A 22,049-nucleotide genomic window follows, 5' to 3' on the forward strand; every position below is an offset into this window, starting at 1 on the left:
ATAGGCAGTATATCACTTATGTAATTGCTTGGCATCAAATGCGAATGTTGTTTGAAGCACGACTGCATTATTGATGACATTTGCTAGATGTTTGCTTCAATCATCATCCATCATTGAAAAAGCAAAGCTACTATGTTCAATTTTGTAACATGTCAGCAATTGCGACATTTGGCAGCAGCCCTAATGCCGGGAAATGAGGAATGCCGTATTTCCAAAGATTTTTTACAATTCATCTGTAATTCGGATACGAAATGATGAACTAATATAATGTTCAGAAAAGGCAAAGGAATGATACTACGGTTGGATTTTTATGATTAGGTATCTGGTTAAGAATCTCGTCGATCAAAAACTGTAGAGAAATATCTATCTATTTTATTGATGTTTTTCGATGAACAAATAATTTGTTCACCGAAAAACATCAATAAAATAGATAGATATCAATCAACGGTGATTAAACCCAAAATAAATAAACTATAGAGAAATGTATATTTTACAGGTACTTTAATGTACATAAATCAATTTTATGAGGTCAAAACCATCTCTTATCGGCATACAGCGTTCTCAAAAGTTGTAAAGTACTAATAATACGTTCAAATAATGGTATTTATTGTGTTTTTCGTTTTTCCAAATTCTCGTTAGAATTTTTTGAAGACAAAAAAATAGCCGAAAAACACAAATTCTACTTGAGGCACCTTATAATCTTCTCCAAATTGGATGAAAATTTGTCTGATAGTTTGTTCTAGTATAGCAATGAGGACTAGGGGTGACTGGCTGAATCCCAGACATTTCAATTTTTGTGGAATGGTCTAATGGAGATCCAAAAGTTTTCTATGGATGGCTTAGTGGTGCAGGACATTTTCCCCTACCCCTTGGAACACGATCTAATAAATGACTGTTTGCTATAATTTGTACAATGCTATCGAGTTTCAGAGATAAAAGATAATGTGCATAATATGACGGGGTCGACAGTCATATCAACAACAAAATAAACTGGATCATGTCTCTTGCTGTTGCTTAAACATTCTTGAGTTCATTTCCAAGATTATCCCTTATAAAATAAGAACTGAACACAAATGGGATCGTCCATGAATCACGTAAGGAATTATAAAGGGAAGGGGGTTTGGGATATCTTACGTGCCATACATTTTTTTTCATTTTCATACGGTCAAAACCCGTCAAAATTGTCTCACGTAATTCATGGACAGCCCCTTTGTCTATCAAATTTACATAGACAATTCTTTGATGCCATGTTTTGTAAGAAAAAAGACAGGTCTCTACAACTCTCTTAAGTACGTATTCAACTAATCGCAAATTCCAGTTGTTGCTAGGACGTGGCCAGAGCAACTCTCGGTTGTTGAAGGATGGGTCAATCTTGTCCAACAGACCATGCTAAGTTTGAAAACTCTTATTGATTAATGGATAAGGGGTGGTCCATTAATTACGTAAGAGTTTCTGGGGGGAGCGGGGGTCTGAGATTTCTTACGCACCATACAATTTATTTTTGGTTTTCATACAAAAAATCTTACCATGGGGGGAGGGGGGGTTGAAAAACCCCGAAAAATGTCTTACGTAATAAATGGACAGCCCCTAAGAAGGAGTTGAACCTTATTGAATCGTATATGGCTTGACACCATGTATCGTAGGTGCTCAGCATTAACATAATATCGAAAATTCAACTCTGAGGTTATTGAAGGCATTTAAATTGCTTCAAAATAAGTATTTAGTTTATATTCTAAACACTTTTAAAATTAAAAAAAATCAATTTTTGTGTGTTGATAAAAACGGAATAATTTGCTGACGAAATCGGAGCGTGATAAAATTGGAACATACCTGTATACTTTTCTATCAAATATAACACTAACAACATATGGTCTTCAAATAATAATTAGTAAACCGTTCTTATTTTATAACTCATGAAATACTGAAAAATATGTGTTGACCACATTCATCCAGATCCCCCCTCTACCAGCAGCTTATATATTATATTAAAATCACGCTAACTTTTTTGTTTCTGAATATTTTTGCACCATTTTTCCACAAGTTCTCAAAAAAACTCTTCTAGTTTAAGAATCCGTGTCGACATTAACCATTGGTGATCTAGTTTTTAAGATATACCGATGTTTCCTAGGGGACCGACATTTTCCATATAAAATGTCTTTGGCGGCCATTTTGTTTATGGTCAATTTATCATAAACATAATTAATCATAAAAATAATAATGCAAGATAATAAAAGCCACTCTGAGAAGATCATACAAATCGATTAGATATTCTTGAAGATATCTGAAAATTACGATATGATGATTTCTGAAGTTTTCAAGACCTTTATTTGGCTAGCTGGGTACAAGAAACCTCAATGCTCATTACTCGATGGCGGTTGCACTAAATTGTTTCATTTTTTTACAACAAACTGTCAGTAATATAAGTGAGCAATAAATTCACGTGGGTTATGGCGGTGCGTTGGCCCCCCAAGGAATTTTGGAATATCTCTGGATTCAGTGGTGCGGAAAATCGTTCAAAATGAATAACTTTTTGACTATGTTATGTTATAACCTTGCTTATCATTCAAAAAGTAAGATTTAAAAATGCAAAGCTTGTTCAAAGTTTAACTGTCATATGTGTGCATATATATATTTATAGCAAAACTTTCAGACACGTAGAAAGCTCTTTCGCAGTCCATCTGGATGTTGGTCGAATTGAAGCCATCGCTTCGTTAATTGTCAACAAATATTTCACTCTGAACAGACTCGTAGTAAACGAGTTATTCCGTACAATTAAGCATAAGCAAAAGTATTGATGACCGTACAATTCGTAGTTGCTACTCCGTGATTGACTAGAGCAATCGAAGTTGCACAAGGAACCAACAAATGTAGCTTGGGAGTAACTTTCCATATTCAATGTACACTTTCGAGAACTCACTAAAACATTATAACGGAGCAAGTTACGTCCTTAAGCCTACACTTATAGTGTCAAACTTTTTGTAAATCGTTCCTTGATTTAAAACGATCCTTGATCAACCCCAGAAATTCAATCTAAATTAACAAACTTTACCAAACTTGCGTACAATTTATTATGTTTGTTGATTCAAACGATTATTAGATTTTTCATCAGTACCGAAAATACCGATACTAAATCCTTTTCAATATCGGTATTTCGGTACCAAAAACGGTACATTCGGTACCGGTACTCTCGGTACCAAAACCATACATATAACAAAGTGTATCCCAACTATGGATTTATCATATCTTATCTGTAACTTTTTTCACCCATATCTGTTAGAAGGACGTTCATAATAAGTAATCAAACTTAACATTAATGTTCATTCTTCATGCAATTCCATGCGAGTTCCTCTACCATCCTAATCTTCAGTGGAAATATAGTGCTAAATGCAGATTAATTAGTTTCATACACTTAAGTTTCATTCTTCCCTGCGTGGATTACGGAACATTTGAACTCACTCTGGTGCTGCGTCTCGAACCCGTCCCGAAAGTGAAAAACCAGTAGTCGAATTACAACCAGTTTCTCGAAACGTGACTTCTGATTAAGCCCTTTATGACCCGTACTCATACAATTATCCACTCGCGCCTGCCTAATTTTTTGCGAAACCGACACAAAATCAGTCTGCCCTCTTCCGCCTACACGGAAAACAGATGTTCGTATTTCTTTTTGTTACTCGTTTCGTAAAACAAATTTTTCTTCATATGACATCAGTTTTATACACTATACGAAATAGTTTTATTTGACAAAATCTTGTAATTCAAAAACTTCATGAAATATTCGTAAAACTAACATTTCACAATTCGTCGATGAGCATAATTGTATTTTTTAGCGTTTGTTTTCCGATTGTTGCTCGCACAGATTCGTAGTTTGTGTGTCAACGTTTGCTTTAAATAAGGAATAAATAAATTTGGTTACCGAATGGTGGGTACAATTTAATAATTATTTGCTTTCAAATTGGAGATTTAATATTACTACGAATTTTCATAACATAAAACGAAATATATTTTCCGTGTACTGAGTGCGCAATGCGGCTTTCGAAAGGTGATTCCATTCCATTGATGATGATGAAGTCTTGAAGGTACACCAGAAGAGTCGGCGCATTACAGGTGGATTTTCGCAAGGTTTTCTAATGACCTTCCGCAAGGATGATCCAAGAGCTGGATGGATGAAGCAACGCACCACCGGAATTAAATTATGACTCGAAAATGAAAACAGCCGACGGCAATTGTGCTGTTGAAGAAGAGCCGTGCCCTTTTGCGTCGGCTTGCCAAATGATATAATGACATCGCATCGGGAAGAGCCACGCGGTTCTGCCAGCGCGCAGTACTTTACGGTGGATGGACAGTACAGTTGGGTGGGTTTGTTACAAGCTTATTTCGCGAGATTTTTTTTTAATTTCTATATTAGTATCATTTTCGAACATTACATTCATTTCTTATATTGAGGTGTTCTGTGTTAGGCAACACTATCATCCAAATTTGGTAAAACTAAATTAAACTTTTACTAATATTTTGTTAACAACATATTACTTTTCATTTGCCGTAGCAGTTAATTTTATTGCCTTCTGCTCTCGTTTTTAAGATGGATCAAGAGTTTAAGATCATCGTGTATAAACACGGATTCAAACTTCACTTCATATTTTGAAATTGCAATACTCCTAGCTTCAACAATGGAAGATGTTAAAGTTTCAAGAACATTGTCAATATCAAGTTTAGTTTCTAAAGAAATGTATCTAGTTTTGGCTACAAAGATGACTAGAGTCGGTTAAGACCAAATCAATCGTAGAAGGATTTCTAGAAGAGGAAAAACATGTAGGGCTATCGGGGTATTGAATTGAGAAATATCCTGAAGAGCACTCATCAAATAAAATTCTGCCGTTAGAATTACTTTGAGAATTATTCCATGACCGATGTTTGGCATTAAAGTCATCAAATGATAAAACAAATTGACTTATTGCGAGTCAATTTTTGCAAGTCAGTTTGGAGTAAATTACTCTGGACAGCATTGAAATGCCCTATCAAGTCGATCATTACGATAAACAAAAAAGTTAGGATCTTTTTTATGTTTGGATCTTGGTTTCAAATACGTTTCAGTAATAACTGATATATGCACGTTATTAGCAGTAAGAAAATCAACAGCTCGTCCTTCAAAGAACGATCATTCCAATTTAAAATATTTAAATTATTATTTATTGGATCCATTAGAAAAACGTAATCCAATAACAATTTGTTAAATAAATTACAACAACTTGGACTGCTTCAGTCATAGTGGTGGCTTTGAACATTGCATCAATCATAAGATTCAATTGTTCAGTTAGAAAATAAAAATCAGAGGCAAACATATCACTTGAATGAGCATTGTTCGATACTCTGCCAGGCAAATTCCGGAAACGACCGTTATCATAACGGATATTACTGTTCATCTGGCTGGCACGAGCCTCGACGACTCCCCTACGCAAAGGGCTAGCCCAAAAAATGGACTAATGATTGCCCCCGCAATTGGCGCATATGAACTTATCGGTATCTTCCTTCACTGGACAGACGTCCTTGGCGTGAGAAGATCCTCCGCAAACCATGCATTTAGCATCCATGCGACAATTGTTTGTAACATGACCCCACTTTTGGCACCGACGGCACTGAGTGGTGTTCTGGTAATTTCCTCCAGGTTTCTGAAAATGTTCTCATGATACACGGGCATCGAACATAAGTTATACTTTTTCTTATAAAATTATTCATTATTAAGATAATTTTTGTTAAAGTGAGCTGAATAATATTTTTGAGAAAGCCCTTTCGAAGAATGTCAGAATGGGTCCTCTTTTTCATAATTACTTGAACCGGGGAAAATCCAAGTAAATCATTAATTCCAACTTTTGATCTCCTCGGTTGACTTAGTCACACGGGAGACCTTCAAAGACGACTTTGAACAAACGTTCAGTTTTGTCATCATAAGTAAAAATTTTGTACCTCTTCTTTTCAAGATGTTAGAGAAAACGATTCCAGAATAGCGCACGAACCACGATATGATTCCCGGGACAAAGTCACCCTCTCTCGCGGTACAGTTTAATTGTGCGAAGGGTAGATTTTTCATTGGGGACTGAAACAACGAACGGTAGCGACGAAGCTTCAGGAAAATGAGTGCAGCAAAAAAAAAAACGCGAATCCCCGGGTGCAGCAGCCACTTTGCGAAACATTGTAATCATTTTTGAATTAGCCTTCCGCAAACCGCGCTTCAACCGAAATGTAGATGGGTTCACATTTGTTGCATTCAGTCCCTCTCTCTCGAGCCAATCCAGCAGGGATCTTGAGCTCACTGAAATCCAGTTCCCGGCTAAGCTCGATCGAAACACGCGTGTGAGCATGAAAGTAAATTTCGTGGTTTTGGTGATTTTGGTTCCCTGCGTCGAAAAAAATACAGTAATTTCAGACAAGCAAATGAGGAATAATTATGCCCGCGGTACACGCGTATTAGCTCACCGGAGCGAACTGTACAGGAAAAGCGTCCTTTGCCTTCAGAGTTGTAGCAATTTTCGAAAGGTAGACAAATTAACAAGTATTTAAAGAGGAAGAACATTCTTTTATATCCAAAAATAGTCAATAAAATTATTAGGCATATGAAACAGTTCAAACAATTATTTAAAAAAAAAACTTCAGAAATTCGAAAAAAATAAAAGTAGGTATTTATTTTTATTTTTCTTGGCATAACGTCCCCACTGGGACCGAGCCTACTTCTCTGCTTAGTGTTCATATGAGCACTTTTACAGTTATTAACTAAAAGCTATTTTTGCCTTAGTAGCTATTTTCGCATTCGTGGAGAGGATCGCAGTAAGCTATGCTTGCGACAGGTCATATTTTTTCTCCTGTCACGAATTTTCACGCGAGCGTAAAATGAACAATTTGGTGTTTTGGCTGACATTAGGCTGAAGATTTTTCCCGTATTTAGTTCTGAATATTATGATTTGGTGAAACTTTAATTATTGACATAGTGTTCAGTTGCAATTGAAAAAGTGTTGAAATTGAAATGGGGCCAACAGGTTGATATTGTGCCGGAAACTGGAATTCAGGGAAAGCAGGAAAGCTACTAGTACTCCTGGATTAAGTGAAGTGAATCCGTAACATCAATGCGGTCCAGGCATAACAGAATACTTGGTGAGATCTTTTCATTTACCATCCCGTAGTTACATGTGATAAAATACACCTGAATAGTAACGATAATCAGTAATTTTCAAATCGACCAAATGAAATCCTAACTTTTTCCCCTTGGTACTAGAAGGAAAAATTCTTTCGTGAGTAATTTGCCTATGAAAAATGTATAGGTACCCCGGATAGAACACTTCGTTTCAAGACCAAATAAAATGTGGAGATTCTGGGGTTTTATAGGATGGGTGACATAACAGGAGAGGGAAAATTTATCTTTTCGTTTCAGAGAGCGAGTAACGGCGCTTAAGCCTAGGCTGTAAAGCCAGGGCATTAGGAAGAAATACCTTTGTCCCATCCCAGGAAAACCACAACAATGGAGTGTGCATTAACTTTCTTAGCAACGCCACTCCCAACGATTTGACCTATCTTCCCCTGAATGAAACGGTTGGTACGGTTGTCCCCGTTTCTTCCTTCGTAAAATTAAAAAAATTCTCGTATATCAAGTTATTCATTCGTGGATAATCTGATCGCCGTGAATTTTGCAATTACCTTCAATCCCAAGTCTGCACAGTGGGCCTGGCCGTTTTAATATTTGTATTATATTTTCGATATGCTGCAAATATTAATGATGACAAGAAAATATTAGAATATATTCTAGTATTTCCAGGATGCTTTTCTATATTGGCTGTGCAAGCGCTTAGATTAGATTAGATTAGATTAGCTATTTTCGCATTCGTATATCGTATGGCAGGTACGACGATACTCTATGCCCAGGGGAGTCAATGAAATTTCCATTACGAAAAGATCCTGGACCGACCGGGAATCGAACCCAGACACCTTTAGCATGGCTTCGATTGGTAGCCGTGAACTCTAACCACTCGGCTAAGGAAGGCCCTATTTTATTGGCTGATTTTGGATAAACAAATGATGGTTATCCTTTTCCATTGGCATGATCATATTTTCCCCGTTTTCGAAATCGGTATTCCATCATCAACTGGCTGAGGCACGCTCAGTGTCCGTTGAGTTAACCATGGGCTGGGCTTGCGATCACACGGGGAGCTTCTGTGGCGAATGGAAAAATTGACACTTTGAAACGGATGCAGTAATTGGTTGAGATTGTCACAGTGCATAATTTAGATATCGCAACGAGGCACGGTTCTGTTGTGTGTGTGCAGTCTTTGCACTATATTTGAACCATGCGAGGTGACGCTGTATGTTTGGTATCAATAATGTTTGTTGGGCACCTCCCATTTAGAAAACAATAATTAGCCAAAATGATCATTTCATGAAAACCTTTGATTGATATAAAATCTGAAGATTTTCATAGCATAGCTCAACAATCAGCAAAAAAATAAATTGTAATAGCACCTCGTCTTTGCTGTAGGGAAGTGGTGGTGAAATGAACAGGGGTGGTAAAATGAACACCGTGCGTTTTACCGACAAAAAACAAATGCCGATGAATTTTTATCATGCACGGATGATTAAGAACATAAATCTGAGTGTTCGAATTGATACGTAGGTCAATTAATGTGAAAACATCAACGAAAACTAAGATTTTAGAAAACCAAGTTTGAAAATTAGAACCGACGTAACTTTTAGCTCGGAAGACTTGAGGTTTTTCAGTGAGATGAATATCGTTATGATATGATGTCAAATTTGATACCTTTAGAATTCTTTTTGAATGGGTTACAATCATTAATGGGTGTATTTTCGGTGGGGCAATGAAAATATTCAGAAATATTTGTTTTGTTCACGTTTTTTGCATGGTGTTCGTTTTACCACCAACCGCTGTTCATTTTACCCATATGTGAAAATTTAACTATCTTAGACTGAATCCATGTCGCTGCTATAGATTACATCCCTATTTTTGATGTTGTGCGATAGAACTATACAAATTTCTCGTTTTTCTATCAGAAACAAGATGATTTCCTTAAGGTGTTCATTTTACCACCCCTTTCCCTATATCACTCACTTCGTAAATATTGCGTAGATTACATTTTTGCAATTTCCCATCGTAATAGGCTGTTTTTTATCACGCTAATCTGTCATGAAACGGCCTACTTTCCTGCACTGAAGTATGCAGTACGGGAATACTCATTACGCATTTGAAACCAGTGCTGTAATGATTCATTACGCAACGTTTTCTCATTACGGAACTGTTTTGAGTTGCGTAATGAATCATTACTTAACAATTTTTCAGCAATTGAAAAATAATGGTGAATGCATTCCTATATAATTTCTGACCCTCAAGTGCTCTTCTACAAAATTACAAAAAGTAGGATAATTACGACGTTTCGTCGTAATTATCCTACTCGGAAAGCTTCGTAGGATAAATTTACGTCTCGTGCTGTAAAAATCATCATTCTGCAACTTGTTCCGTAATCTACTATAAAAGGGTTGTATAAAAATGTGAGAAATAATGTCATTGGTCGATTTTACGTCAATTCATATAATTCATTACATAATATGGAACGTTCTTTTATGAACAGTAAAGAGAGGAATTAGGAATTATAGATCTGGTCTGAATTTAATTGTTTTGGAGATTTTTTATTTATATCGGACTGTAGTAATTGAGACATGAACTGTTTTCAACCTACAGCAAAATTTATCATCCATTTGTGTTTGTTTCAAAGTGAAATTTGCAACTCTTAAGGTTGTAAGTGTATTATCCTTAATGCTATGGGCTCAAAATGTCAATTCTAATGCTGAAATTAACAGAAATCGGAAGTGATCCAAAAGAGTGGCAAACAAACGGTTTTTATCAGTTTCTGTGTGTGGTCTATAATTTTGTAGATTTTTAACCCTCTCCAGAAAATCAGCGAACACTATTGCTCCATTAGCTTTTGAATTCTGGTCCAACTCAGATTAATCATCAATAAATTAATTAATCAAAGGTGACCTTAGAAAAAGAGCGGCGCGTTAATATTACAAAATGAATTTTTGACAAAACTCAAGATGGCGGCCAAATTAAAATAGCCGCACAAATTTGTTCCACTACAAATGGAAACAATTTCCTTCCTCTGTAGGATGAAACTGAGTTTTCTATGCGTCCCAAAGATATAATAAGATATATTATGTTAAGCAATAGATAAGACTTGTAGAGTGTCTCTTTGTAAATTTTCATCGTAATAGGCTGTTTTTCATATCGTAAATCTGTCATGGAACGGCCTACTTTCTTGCTCTGAATTATGCAGTGTTGTAATGGCCATAGCACAACTGAAATCAGTTGCGTAATGACTATTACTCTATGCTATTTAATTACGTAATTGTTTTGAATTATGTAACGATTCATTAACCAGTTATTTTCAGAAATTTCAAAATATTGTTGAATGTGTATCCATAAGCATTGGGTAATTTTTTTATAACATCCATGTTACTGAATCTGTTTACACTTGAGTTGTCGAATTGATTCACCGATTCAATCTAATACTTTGGATCGATGTTTTTGAATTGTAGTGAGAATATGTGCATTCAGTTTTGAAATTGATTAGAACAGATTCAAAACTTCAAGGCTTGTTCAAAATTTGGCTTCTTTTTCATCAACTCAATAACTAAAATTTATCGATTTCGAAGAAAATAATCAAATAAAATAAAACGAATGAAGAAAATCGATTCATCTGATGTCAAACATCGATACAAAAAATCGATCAATCGGAATGAAAACATCGATTCAAAATGTCCCATCGCTAGTCTCCATATGATTTCTGATACCAACATGTTACAAAAAATTGTGTACGCTACTCGTTGCAGAACTCGATTTTTACAGCCCTCGTCGTTAAAATCCAAATCTTTATTCTGTAACTTGCGTGAGCGTTAGCGTAGTCACCAAATCTTCATTCTGAAACTTGTTGCATAAACTACTATTTCCGTAAACTATATAGGTTGATTACTTTCCAAGGGTCCTCCACAGATCTAACAATTGGTCGCGGGGGAAATAGTAGTCAACAGGAGTTCACCAATTAATCCAGTTTAAGAGGAAAATATTCTTCATATTCAATGTTGGAAACATGTTTCAAACCAGTTTTTTTTGCTCAAAATCGAAGCAATGTTAATGGAAATCTAACACTTCATTGCACTTGCTAGCTGGTATGTCGTAAAATATTGTTTAATTTGTACAAAAAATAAATGGTGTTTAACTTTTGATGATTGCTGCTGATTGAATGATGGCTTCTTGAGTCTTAAGTATATTCTAATAAATAGAAACAAAAAACGAATTCCAACGATGTTTACCAATGATGTCCTGTTTTATGAGAAAAAGTAACTTTACTCGGTTTGTAAATTGTATCAGTAAATATTTGTTAACAACTGCGCGGATCAGTTATAGGAGGAAATCCCATAGTACCGGACACCTAGTCCCTAAATTCATAATTCAAGAACTACAGTCAACACTCCTTTACTCGATATTTCTTATCTCGATATCGAGTAAGAGTACTATAGTAAAATATGGTTTTCATGGCTACCTTGATGGCCTTTTAGATGGCAGTTGCACCGGTCTTGTGTTCTGTAACGCAATACCTCCCTATCTCGAAGGTCTCTTCAATATCGAAATACGGAGTTCCCGGTCAATTTCTTATCCAGGCAACATTTTGGTTGGTATGATTTTTGCTACACATCATTCTATATGAATCAATTCACTCGTATAACATGCATGGAAAGGCCATATACATACCAAGGTGGAGGACATATACGCACTTCACAAGACTTTTTCAGACTTTCCGTGGTCAGCGATACGATGTCACAAAATTTAGGGGAAAATAAAAATATAATTACCACCCAGCCTCGAACACGCGAACTTCGGATTCAGAATTCAATACTGTACCACTAAACCACCAAGTGATACATAATAGCCGAACGATTTATTGCCAATGTGAATGCATGTTTCTTGCTTTGTCATTCTAATGTCGTTTTCGTTTTGAGGAACTGGGTCGGTGATCAAAACATAAGGGCCCATTTCATTTCATAACGCTGAAAGGGGTGGGTGGGTGTCTTGAAGATGTTACAGCTTATATAAAATTTGAAAATTTTCCAGCGCTTCCCTTAAACATTCACAACACGAGCGATCAAACGAATGTCAAAAAGAAAAATGTCAATTGAATGCCACTAACCACGATAGCTTCGCTGGGAAGCGTTATGGTTTTATTTGTTTATGTTCTGCTTTCACTGTATTTGTGTTACATTCGACATAACAGACAAGATCAAACTATACATATTGTTTATGATCTGATGTCTTAATTATTTGCAAAACTTATGATTTATGCAAATTTCCTCGTATCAAACACTTTTTCGTGTTTGTGACGTTCATTCTACCGCTCGTGCTGTGACTGCTGACCATGGCAACGAAACGAACGTCGCGAAAAGTGACGAATGTTTACAGCACTGGTTATGCCTACGTGATTTATATCATTTTCCTATATTCAAAATCATTATTAGGGTAGGTGAACCAGTATGGACATAGTGACAAAATGTCAACTTTATTACCGATTTTCAAAAATTTCTGTTTTTTATTTTCAAAAGGGTGTGCATAATTCAAGAATTTATTGTTCTACGCATACATTACTCTCCATAATAGCTTCCCTATCTTCTTATACAACATTTTAATTGGACCATAGTTTCTAAATTCTTAGATATTGTGCGCAGGGTGGCCACCAAATCTCAATTTTAAAATTCCCGCATTTTTCCAAATTTTCCTGGTATATTTTACATACTTTTCCCGGTTTTTAATCCATTCTTTCCAACGACTTCAATTGACTTTTTCAATATCGTTTTTATGAAAAGCACTGCAACAATTGTTTATTAAATCGGTTTGATTTTTCTATAGTAATTTGTTTGTTTATCAATAGTTTCACTGGAACAATAAGTTGACCATTGGATTTTTCTTATCTATATAGAATCTTATTCTGAAAACTATGACATACTATAGTATTCATCTGAATCGATTTGTCTCGCGTTCGTCGAGAATCAATGAAGCTCTGGAGCTATCTATCATGGGTGGAAAGAGGTTGTTAATTGTGCTAATAAAACAGATTCTTAAACTCAATTTGAATGTTATCTCTTCCATATTTAACAACAATATGCTCCTTAAGCAAAACATAGAAATTTCAAGTTCAAGTTTTAAGATCAACAGAACTTGACAACCGTTTGCGTTGAAAATTTGATGGATTGGTTGCATTTTTGGTGATGATGAAACGATCAAAATTTCAGCTCAGAGCTCTGTTTAGCTCTCTAGACTCGTGCTCTTGGAATTTCGAGGTTTGGCTTTGGTTTGTAGTCATCTTAAGTGCATCTTAATGCTGAATTTCAGACAATTTGGCCAATAAAAGCCCTAGATGCCTAGGTAAATCATCAAGATGCCCAAGTAGTTCTTAACCGTAATTGACATTTTTTCAATTCTTAATCCTTTGAATTTTCTTATGTAAAGCAAAAAAGTTCAAGGCATGTATGAAACAAGACCACACATGTAGATGCACTTACTTAGGGCTCGCAATTTTAATATCACCGAATATTATCATTTTTGATATTCACCCACCCTCTCGTAATGCTTTTTGTATGGATATTATATGCATTTTATATGAGCTGTAGCAGCTTGATCGTTATTAAAATCGCAAATGAGTCCTTGTTCAAAACTTGTTTTAAAGATAAGTTCTGGTATTCAGCAAGAAAAGAAGAGTGCTAAACCAATCTGCAATAAGTAATTAAACATTGATTAAAAACGTAGAGTGAAAAAGTTGAAGAAAAGTTAAAAAAATATTAGCCCTGGTAGTACGAGAACAAAAATTAAAACAAAAAAAAAATATTTCGAAACATTGCTCAGAAAAGAGAAAAACATTTTTAGGAAATATAGTGTAGCATAGTAGCAATTAAATCATTCATGTTTGAAAGATATTCGTTCAAAATTGCGGATGCCTCATGGCAATATCATTGAACATAACTACTTTCTATAGCTCATTTTGGAGGTTGGTTTGTAGATTACAGCTTGAAGACATACGTTCAAAACGATTTTTCCGGTGATCTTCTCAAATTCCCGGTTTTTCCCGATGGATTCAAATTCCGTCTTTTTCCCGGTTCAGTGGCCACCCTGTGTCCGGTATTAGGTGCTGTCTGGTACTGGATGATCTACCTCTACTGAAAACAACTCCCTGAAAACAAATCAATTTTTTTTCTAGTTATTTCTGAATAAACATTGGACTGAAAACATTATAGTATTCAATACATTTTGTTGTGTACAATATTACTACTCAATATAACTAGCATGGCATCTGCACTCTATTTCATTGGTATTTAATTCAAAATCGATCAAATCAATTGATTCAGCTCGTCAAAAAATATAATGTATTTCAACGGAAAATGCGAGTTCGTTATTTTTGCGTTTTTAAATTTAGAGGTGCACTACGATCTTGAATTTGATTTCGGATCAATCTAGTTATCTGTAATCTGTATAATCGCTTAGAGTTATACAAACATAAGTCAATAATTTTAGTCGCACAGTCCGAATGTGGCCATCCCTCAGATGTGAATCAGTGGAATCGACTCATATTTTGGATGAATCGTGTTATCTTTGATTTATAACTGTGCTATGGTTTTCTCTGCTCCTCAATTATGAATCAACGTTTATCGGAATATGGATGACATTTTATTTCTACAGACAGAAAAACATGCTTGAGTATTATCATAGATGAACAGACGTAACAGCTACAAAACTTATCAATTTGAAACATAGTTACGCGAACAATTACGCCCAATGCTATGTATACAATAGTTAACCAACTGCGAACAAGATGGCGGTAGTGTGCAAATGTCAAACTTAAGGTGAAGATGAATCGAAGCCAAATCTCAAATTTTCAAGAGCACTGATCTGGAGAACCGAACACCCGTTTGAGCTGAAAACTTAATCGATTGGTCACCACCAGCGAGTGACCAATCGATTAAGTTTTCAGCTTAAACGGATGTTTGGTTCTCCAGATCCGTGCTCTTGAAAATTTGAGGTTTGGCTTCGATTCATCTTCACCTTAAGCAAACGAATGTTTAAATCAAAATCACAAATGCAATGTCAAAAATTTTGCGATTGTTAAGAAAATTTTCCGGTTTACGGTAGCCGCTGAGTTCTACCACAGCTGTCAAAGTTCTACCGCAGACATGAAAATCATTTTTTGCAATTGCTCATCGTAATTAGGCTGTTTTTCATCATGCAAATCTGTCATGAAACGGCCTACTTTCCTGCACTGAAGTATGCAGTGCGGGAATAGTCATTACGCAACTGAAATCAGTGCTGTAATGATTCATTACACAACGCTTTTTCATTACACAACTATTTTGAGTTGCGTTATGAATCATTACACAACATGTTTTTCGGAAATTGTAAAATAATGGTGAATGCATTTCGATATAATTTCTGATGCCCTTAGATGGTCTTCAACGAAATTGCAAAAAAAATGTTGTACGTAACTCGTTTGCAGAACTCGATTTTTACAGCACTCGTCGTAATTATCCTACTCGGCAAGCCTCGTAGGATAAATTTACCACTCGTGCTGTAAAAATCATCATTCTGCAACTTGTTCCGTAAACTACTACAGTCATCTCTCCCTTACTCGATATTGAAGGGACCATCGAGTTAGGGAGGTATCGAGTTATAGAACACAAAACCAATGCAACTGCGATCCAAGGGACCATCGAGTTAGCCATGAAAACCAACTTTTACTATGGTTCTCTAACTCAATATCGAGATACGGAATATCGAGTAAGGGAGAGTTAACTATATTATCATTGAAGCAAACATTTCAATCACAGTATGCTGAAGGCGGAATACAGTTTGAAAAAAAAAAGCAACAAACAACAATCGTCGAGTGATATCCACCGTATCATTGAAGCCTACTGATGATTCACCAGTGTTAATCAGTGATGTGACAGCTGCGATTTCAATTGTTCCGTTAAAACGAAAAACGGAACGGAAAAAAAACGGAATTTTTCCTGAAAAATGCAATATAAAAGATGTTGTTATAAATCATTAAAAAAATCCCGACGTGAATGCCTTGACGAGGGTAGCGTTTTTAATAAATAATAATAATAATAATAAATAAATAAAAAAAATAATTTTGATAACAAAATTTTTTGAACTTCAGTTAATTACTAAAAGCTTTTGTCAGAAATGTATAATAATCTTGTTACGTTATTCTGGTCGGGTATGAGTGAATCGTTATCCATCTACCAACTATTAGAATTGCGCGCTGTTTTGCTGTTTGAATAACATGATTCGATTGTAAAATCTGTTTGGTATTATAATAGATTGCGATGCTGTCTCACTATATGGTTCACGTAGGTAAAATATGTTCTGCGTAATATTTTCCAATTTCTGTTTAGCAAATACCGACACGGTAATGCTTCCAGTGGACAATTTGCCCTTTGAAATAAGCACCTTACTAGACAACGGACTAGCATGCAACGCCAAGTGGCACAGTTGAAATACGTTCCTGACGAAAAGTTTTCCAGCCTGAAGCGGGAATCAAACCCACACTCCTTAACTCGATGCAGCTAAATGCTTGGTAACATTAACGGCACGGCCACGAAGCCCACATTTTTTTGATAAAATCTTGTTTTTATTAAACAATACGATAGATCAAGTACTTGCTACTACTTTGCCAACTTTTCCCGCTCAAAAAACGGCTACATCATATTTAATTTTTATTTAAAAATATATTCGAATAAGAGCCTCGACACTTTTGATCATGTTTGACTTTCTCTTAGTCGACAAAAACGCCACAGAGGTTTTCAATTTCAACCCTGGGTTGTTCCTATCTGACATTTTGGAGGGAACATGGAAAATAATATACACCCAAAATTTGAGTTTAAACCAAAGAGTGTGACAAAATTGAAACAACAAATTCTACTTCTACCAACAAAAAAAAATATGAAAATTAAGTTAACATGTATTGTTGGCCTAAACTTAAGCATTTAGTATTAAAATTGGTTGAGGGCTGTAGAACCCCATTGCAACTTTATTTGATTCGACATTCTCCGTTTAATCCGACTTTGATCCAAATATGTATCCTATCCATAATTGTGAGACGACTGTAATTCCAGTTTTTCGGGATGCTAATTATTGTGGTGATATGTTAATCCAAGGTGATTGTCATGAAGAACAATTTACAATGAACTTAGTTGTTGGGCTTATTCAATCATCATTAGATCTATTGTTCACAATAAAATCTAGAATTTATTTATTGTTTTTTTTTGCAAGCATGAAGCATTTATTTTTACCGAAAAATAACATTTGTCTTTGAAAAAAATATATTTTATTTTTCATTTTTAAGGGCGTTCTATTGATAGGTGGAAATAAAATTAAACTTCAAATTTATCTTGCACGTAATAACAAGGAAGCACTATGGGCAGTTTCCATAGAGACTGGCGGCGAAAAATATTTGTGCCATCTCATGTCAAATATATGAGTTGTAAAATGCGAATTTGATGTTTTGTTTTCAAAAAAACATGTATTGGAGACAATCTTTTGAACCTTTTTTTTTTCTAAAAACGCTACAAACATCATTGTAAATATTAGAAATCACTTAGTTATGATGATACGAATCATATTGTTATATTCAATCATCCCCTGAAATAATCTTTCGCTGTTATTAAAGGAAAATTGTTAAAAACACGAAAAAAAAAATCAAAATTGCTAGATGAAAAGAGTGCCCTTCATGTGCAGCTGAATTGTTTACTATTCACTATTAGTTTACATCTTACTAATAATACATCTTACTTGGTAATAATTTTAGCTTGGGACAATGTGGGAGAAAAAAGTATGGGATGTGTAAATTTTCGATAAAAAAAAAGATTTTTTTTTGCTATGTGGTCCTTACAATTACTCGAACTACGAAGCACGTATTTTTATTTTATTTTTCTACGTTAGCTTTTCTGACAAACTTTCGAATATTACGATAAAAAATATTAATATTAAAATATATTAATGTTTGCATTGAATTCTCTATTTTTTTTTTTTGAAAATTCCAACTTTGACATACTGTTTCAAGACATAAAAAAAAAAAAAAATCGAACTCTAGTTTTTGCAGATAAAAACGTACCGTAATATGGGGTGAAGTTAATCACTTTTGAGCAATTATGTTTTAAAATACCTGGTAGGTTGCATGTATTATCATCCAAATATGTTTCAAACCTGTACTTATTGTATGTTTATCAAATTGTGTGATCGAGATGATGATGCAATGTTATCTAAACAAAAACGTTTTTTAGAAATTAAAAAGTAAGGTTTTTGATTCCGTGTTGAAGTTGATCAATTACTGCGATAGATAAACTACTCATTACATTTGGGGTCAATGAATCTGAATCAAGTTTCAAACATCTTGGGAGAAGTCGATTGTTTAGAGAAGAACTCTTCAACACTTCATCAAACATTTCTTAAAATCTGTTTTCGTGGTAAAATTATCTTGAATTTCAACACAAATTTAGAAAAATCGGGAGAAGTTATCAGATAATGCAACATCACAAAAATTTTATTAATTATAATCGGATCAAAGCTTTTTTTACAGTTAATACATGTGGTTACGGGAAAGGCCAACTTCTCTCCACTACAACCCGGATTACGGTACCCTAAGCATTTCATATACCTTCTTCGCAATTAGATTAAATGGACAAATTGATGTGAAATTTACGAAAAAGTTAGACATCTTCTCGGTGAAAATCAAACTCACAAGAAAGGGCTTGTTTCCCGTACACCACGAGAGGACTCATGGACGCAGAAGTTAACCTGAATTAGATTTCAACTCAATAATCACGTGGACCTCTTTCGCAAAACGCACCTTTTTCGGAAGAATTAGTTGCGCATCAAAGCACAACGCTATCTATTCTCATCGAGAAGATGTATAACTTTTTCGCAAATTGCTCATCAATTTGTCCATTTGATCCATATGTAATGTTCAATAAAAACTTTAGGGTAGTTGTTCAAACTTCCACTCGGCTGATTGGCCGTAAAAAATGATGAAATTATAATAAAATAAAACTTAAATTCTGTGAGTATTACAACTAGCGTTGGGAAAATTTGACCCGAACATCGATGTTACTAAATCGATTCAAATTTAATATGTCGAATCGTATCACCGATTTAATCGAAATATTTGAATCGATGTTTTTGAATCGATTTGATCTGCAAGAGGATATGTAAATTTACAAAAACATGGTCTCAAACTAAGATCAAAAGCAATTTTATATGGTTTTAAATTCCTTCAATTGAATTACGTTGGAGATTAAAAATTATATATTAAACAATTCAAGTCTGATTCAAAATTAGGTGTTAATTTCATCAACTCATTAAAAAATTCAAATCAATTTCATTCTTTTGAATCGAAACAAAAAATCGAATGAAGAAAATCGATTCACTCGAATTTGAGTGCTCCTAACATCGATTCAAAAAATCGATTAATCAGAACGAAAAAATCGATTTTCGGAACATCGATTCAAAATCGCCCATCGCTAATTACAACTTTTTAAAGTGGACGTTTGAGAATCTGCGCAAATGTAAAACTGAGTTTGGAATAGTCGTGGTGGATGGATGTACTGAGAGTGGTGCATTAGAATATCGGTTCGGCCGAGAATCTTCTCGGGTTTGTTTTTTGGCTTTCCAAAGCGCATTCATCCAATATAATAGTGTAAGGAGATTGGGATAATAATGAGCAAACAGACAAATAATTACAACACGAGTTAAAAGTGAATGTAAGAAGGATCACGTGCAGAAGCCATCAAGGATCCTGTTGATGGATTTTTCCAAGAATTCCAGATAAAATTCGTAATGCGTCTCGAGTCTACATGGGTATAAAACCTGAGAATTCTTATTCTATGAGCCTACCTTACTATGAAAATCCAGCATACAATCACTGTAGCCGGCTTCGGTCTTGATGGTTGTCGCCGCCGCTGCCGCTCCTGTCAGAGGGCTGCAAATCTGTCCAACACTTAACGGTGCCTCTCTATACCACGGATACATATCTTGAAACTAGGCCCTCGAGGTGTTCTTCTACTTCCGCTACAAACGATAAACAATTGCACATCGCGTTCACGCGTAATTCAATTGCAATGCACTTGCTCATTCACCATTTATTAATCAGCTGCAATTATGTTTACTCAACAATGTCATCGGAATATTCTTCGCCTAACGAGCCCATTGATTAATCGCGGGGAAAGTAGGTATTGTCACTCGGGTTCCCCGCGTTTAGCCGCAACAAATTGATTCGTTTCCTGTGTTCACCACTTGCACTTGCACAAACACTTGCAATTGTGTCTTCCTCAACTCCGAACCACACACAACTCACAAACACGTCACTTAGCCGGGCTTCCGATAATTTCACTCAACATGCGATTCCGTTATTATTTCGAAGCGGGAATGGGTCAGCTCGACTCGGGTGTGTATGTGATAAAATCTCAGATATTCAAAGTAACAAGGAATCAATTGAAGTCCCGTACTAACACAAGGCATAACCGAGGCGCCCCGGATCCTACCGCCGTACACAATTTAATCACGTTTTATGAATGAATCGCAGCAAAATTCACTGCTGTCTGCTTCACACCCTACCGTCAGTCGCCAATCGGATGTCGCTCCCGGGCCGGCATTCATCGATCAACATTATTGCACGAAATCGATTGCAGCGGGAAATAAAAACTGATTGACACAATTATCATTACACTTTTTGTTCACTAATGGTGTTTACATTTTTTCCCTTCGACGATGTACTCTCACTCACTTGATTCTTTCCACTTGTTCCTCTTCGCTTCTGGGCACGGCCTACTGAGGAATCGCTGAAGCTTTCACGATTGTCACACATACACCAGAGCACACATACGTACATACGTTTCACCTTAGACACGACTCATTAACTCCGAAGGCCCGTCGTCTGTCAACCATCCCTACGCCTCATAACTCATTATCGGTAATTGCGACAAAAATTCACTAATATTCCGGACCCCCGAACCGGTCGCCGAGTATTTTTTGACTGTCAAAAAAATTCCTCCACGTTCCCGAAAAAAAAACCGACGCGATACCAACAAGAAAATCAACGCGTTCGCCACCTTCGTCGTTTTCGTCGCCCACTTCGATGATGTTTGTCCTCTCGGTTTGGCAAAACAAAAAAGACTGCCTTGATGACCTTTTTTTCTACGCTTCCGAAACCGGGAATGATCTGGTCGTTTTTTTTACGCTTTTGGGGCTCTCTTGCCTCACATGGTTAACCGCGCGCGCTACCGCCAAATGTCGAAGGCGAGCAAGAAGGGACAGCAACAGCTACCAGTATCTAAGGGCGAATCCTCCGCGGAGGAACGTCTCTGCCGACGAGTGTGCCTCGTTTTGAGTCGGTTTTTTCCGCTCTTGCCAGCCAGTTGCGACGAACGCGCGAGCTTCTTCACTTGCCGCACTGAACCGGACCGGGTCTGCCTTCTTTCTATCCCACACCGAAACGAACGAAGCGAAAAAAGAACGAACACAGCAGGCTGGAAAAACACGTCTACAACACTTCGAAATAACGAAGCGAATCAAGTTATTTGTTGATAACGAGTAGTTGCAAACTTCGAAAGAAGTTTCGGTAGCTGGCTCACGCTCATTCTCTCTCAAAAAAGCGACCGGTTCGCACGTTTTGCATGCTCCTCTCGCGTGAGTTAGAACTGCAACATCTAAGCAACACGGTGCGGTGGTGCCATGACGAGAACCGTTGTAAGGTTCCACGGGAGCCGATGCCCTCGCAAGAGAGAAACTGGAGCATCGCTCTTTTCCAGTTCGAAACAACACGTGACTTCACATCGTGGTGTGGCAGCGTGGCTTGCTCGAAAGAAGGGGGGAGTAGCACATGCGAAAAGCTGGGGAACCACCTGCTGTCTCCTTTTTTCAACCGTGTTTTGTCATGTTTTTTCCCGGGCAGTGTGAGTGG

General features: G+C 36.2%; 1 protein-coding gene across 1 annotated transcript in view; it reads right to left on the reverse strand.

Annotated features, from left to right (window-relative positions):
• The window catches only part of LOC5575987 (zinc finger protein rotund), a 371,609-nt gene extending 349,973 nt beyond the window's left edge, over nucleotides 1–21,636 (reverse strand). The window contains exon 1 of the mRNA XM_021851475.1: nucleotides 19,985–21,636. Within this exon, the coding sequence (XP_021707167.1) occupies nucleotides 19,985–20,119 (135 nt within the window). The 5' untranslated portion in view covers nucleotides 20,120–21,636. The remainder of the gene's footprint in view (nucleotides 1–19,984) is intronic.
• Between the last annotated feature and the right edge of the window lie 413 nt (nucleotides 21,637–22,049).

Source organism: Aedes aegypti, chromosome 3, assembly GCF_002204515.2.
Source record: "Aedes aegypti strain LVP_AGWG chromosome 3, AaegL5.0 Primary Assembly, whole genome shotgun sequence".
NCBI classification, from domain to species: Eukaryota; Metazoa; Arthropoda; class Insecta; order Diptera; family Culicidae; genus Aedes; species Aedes aegypti.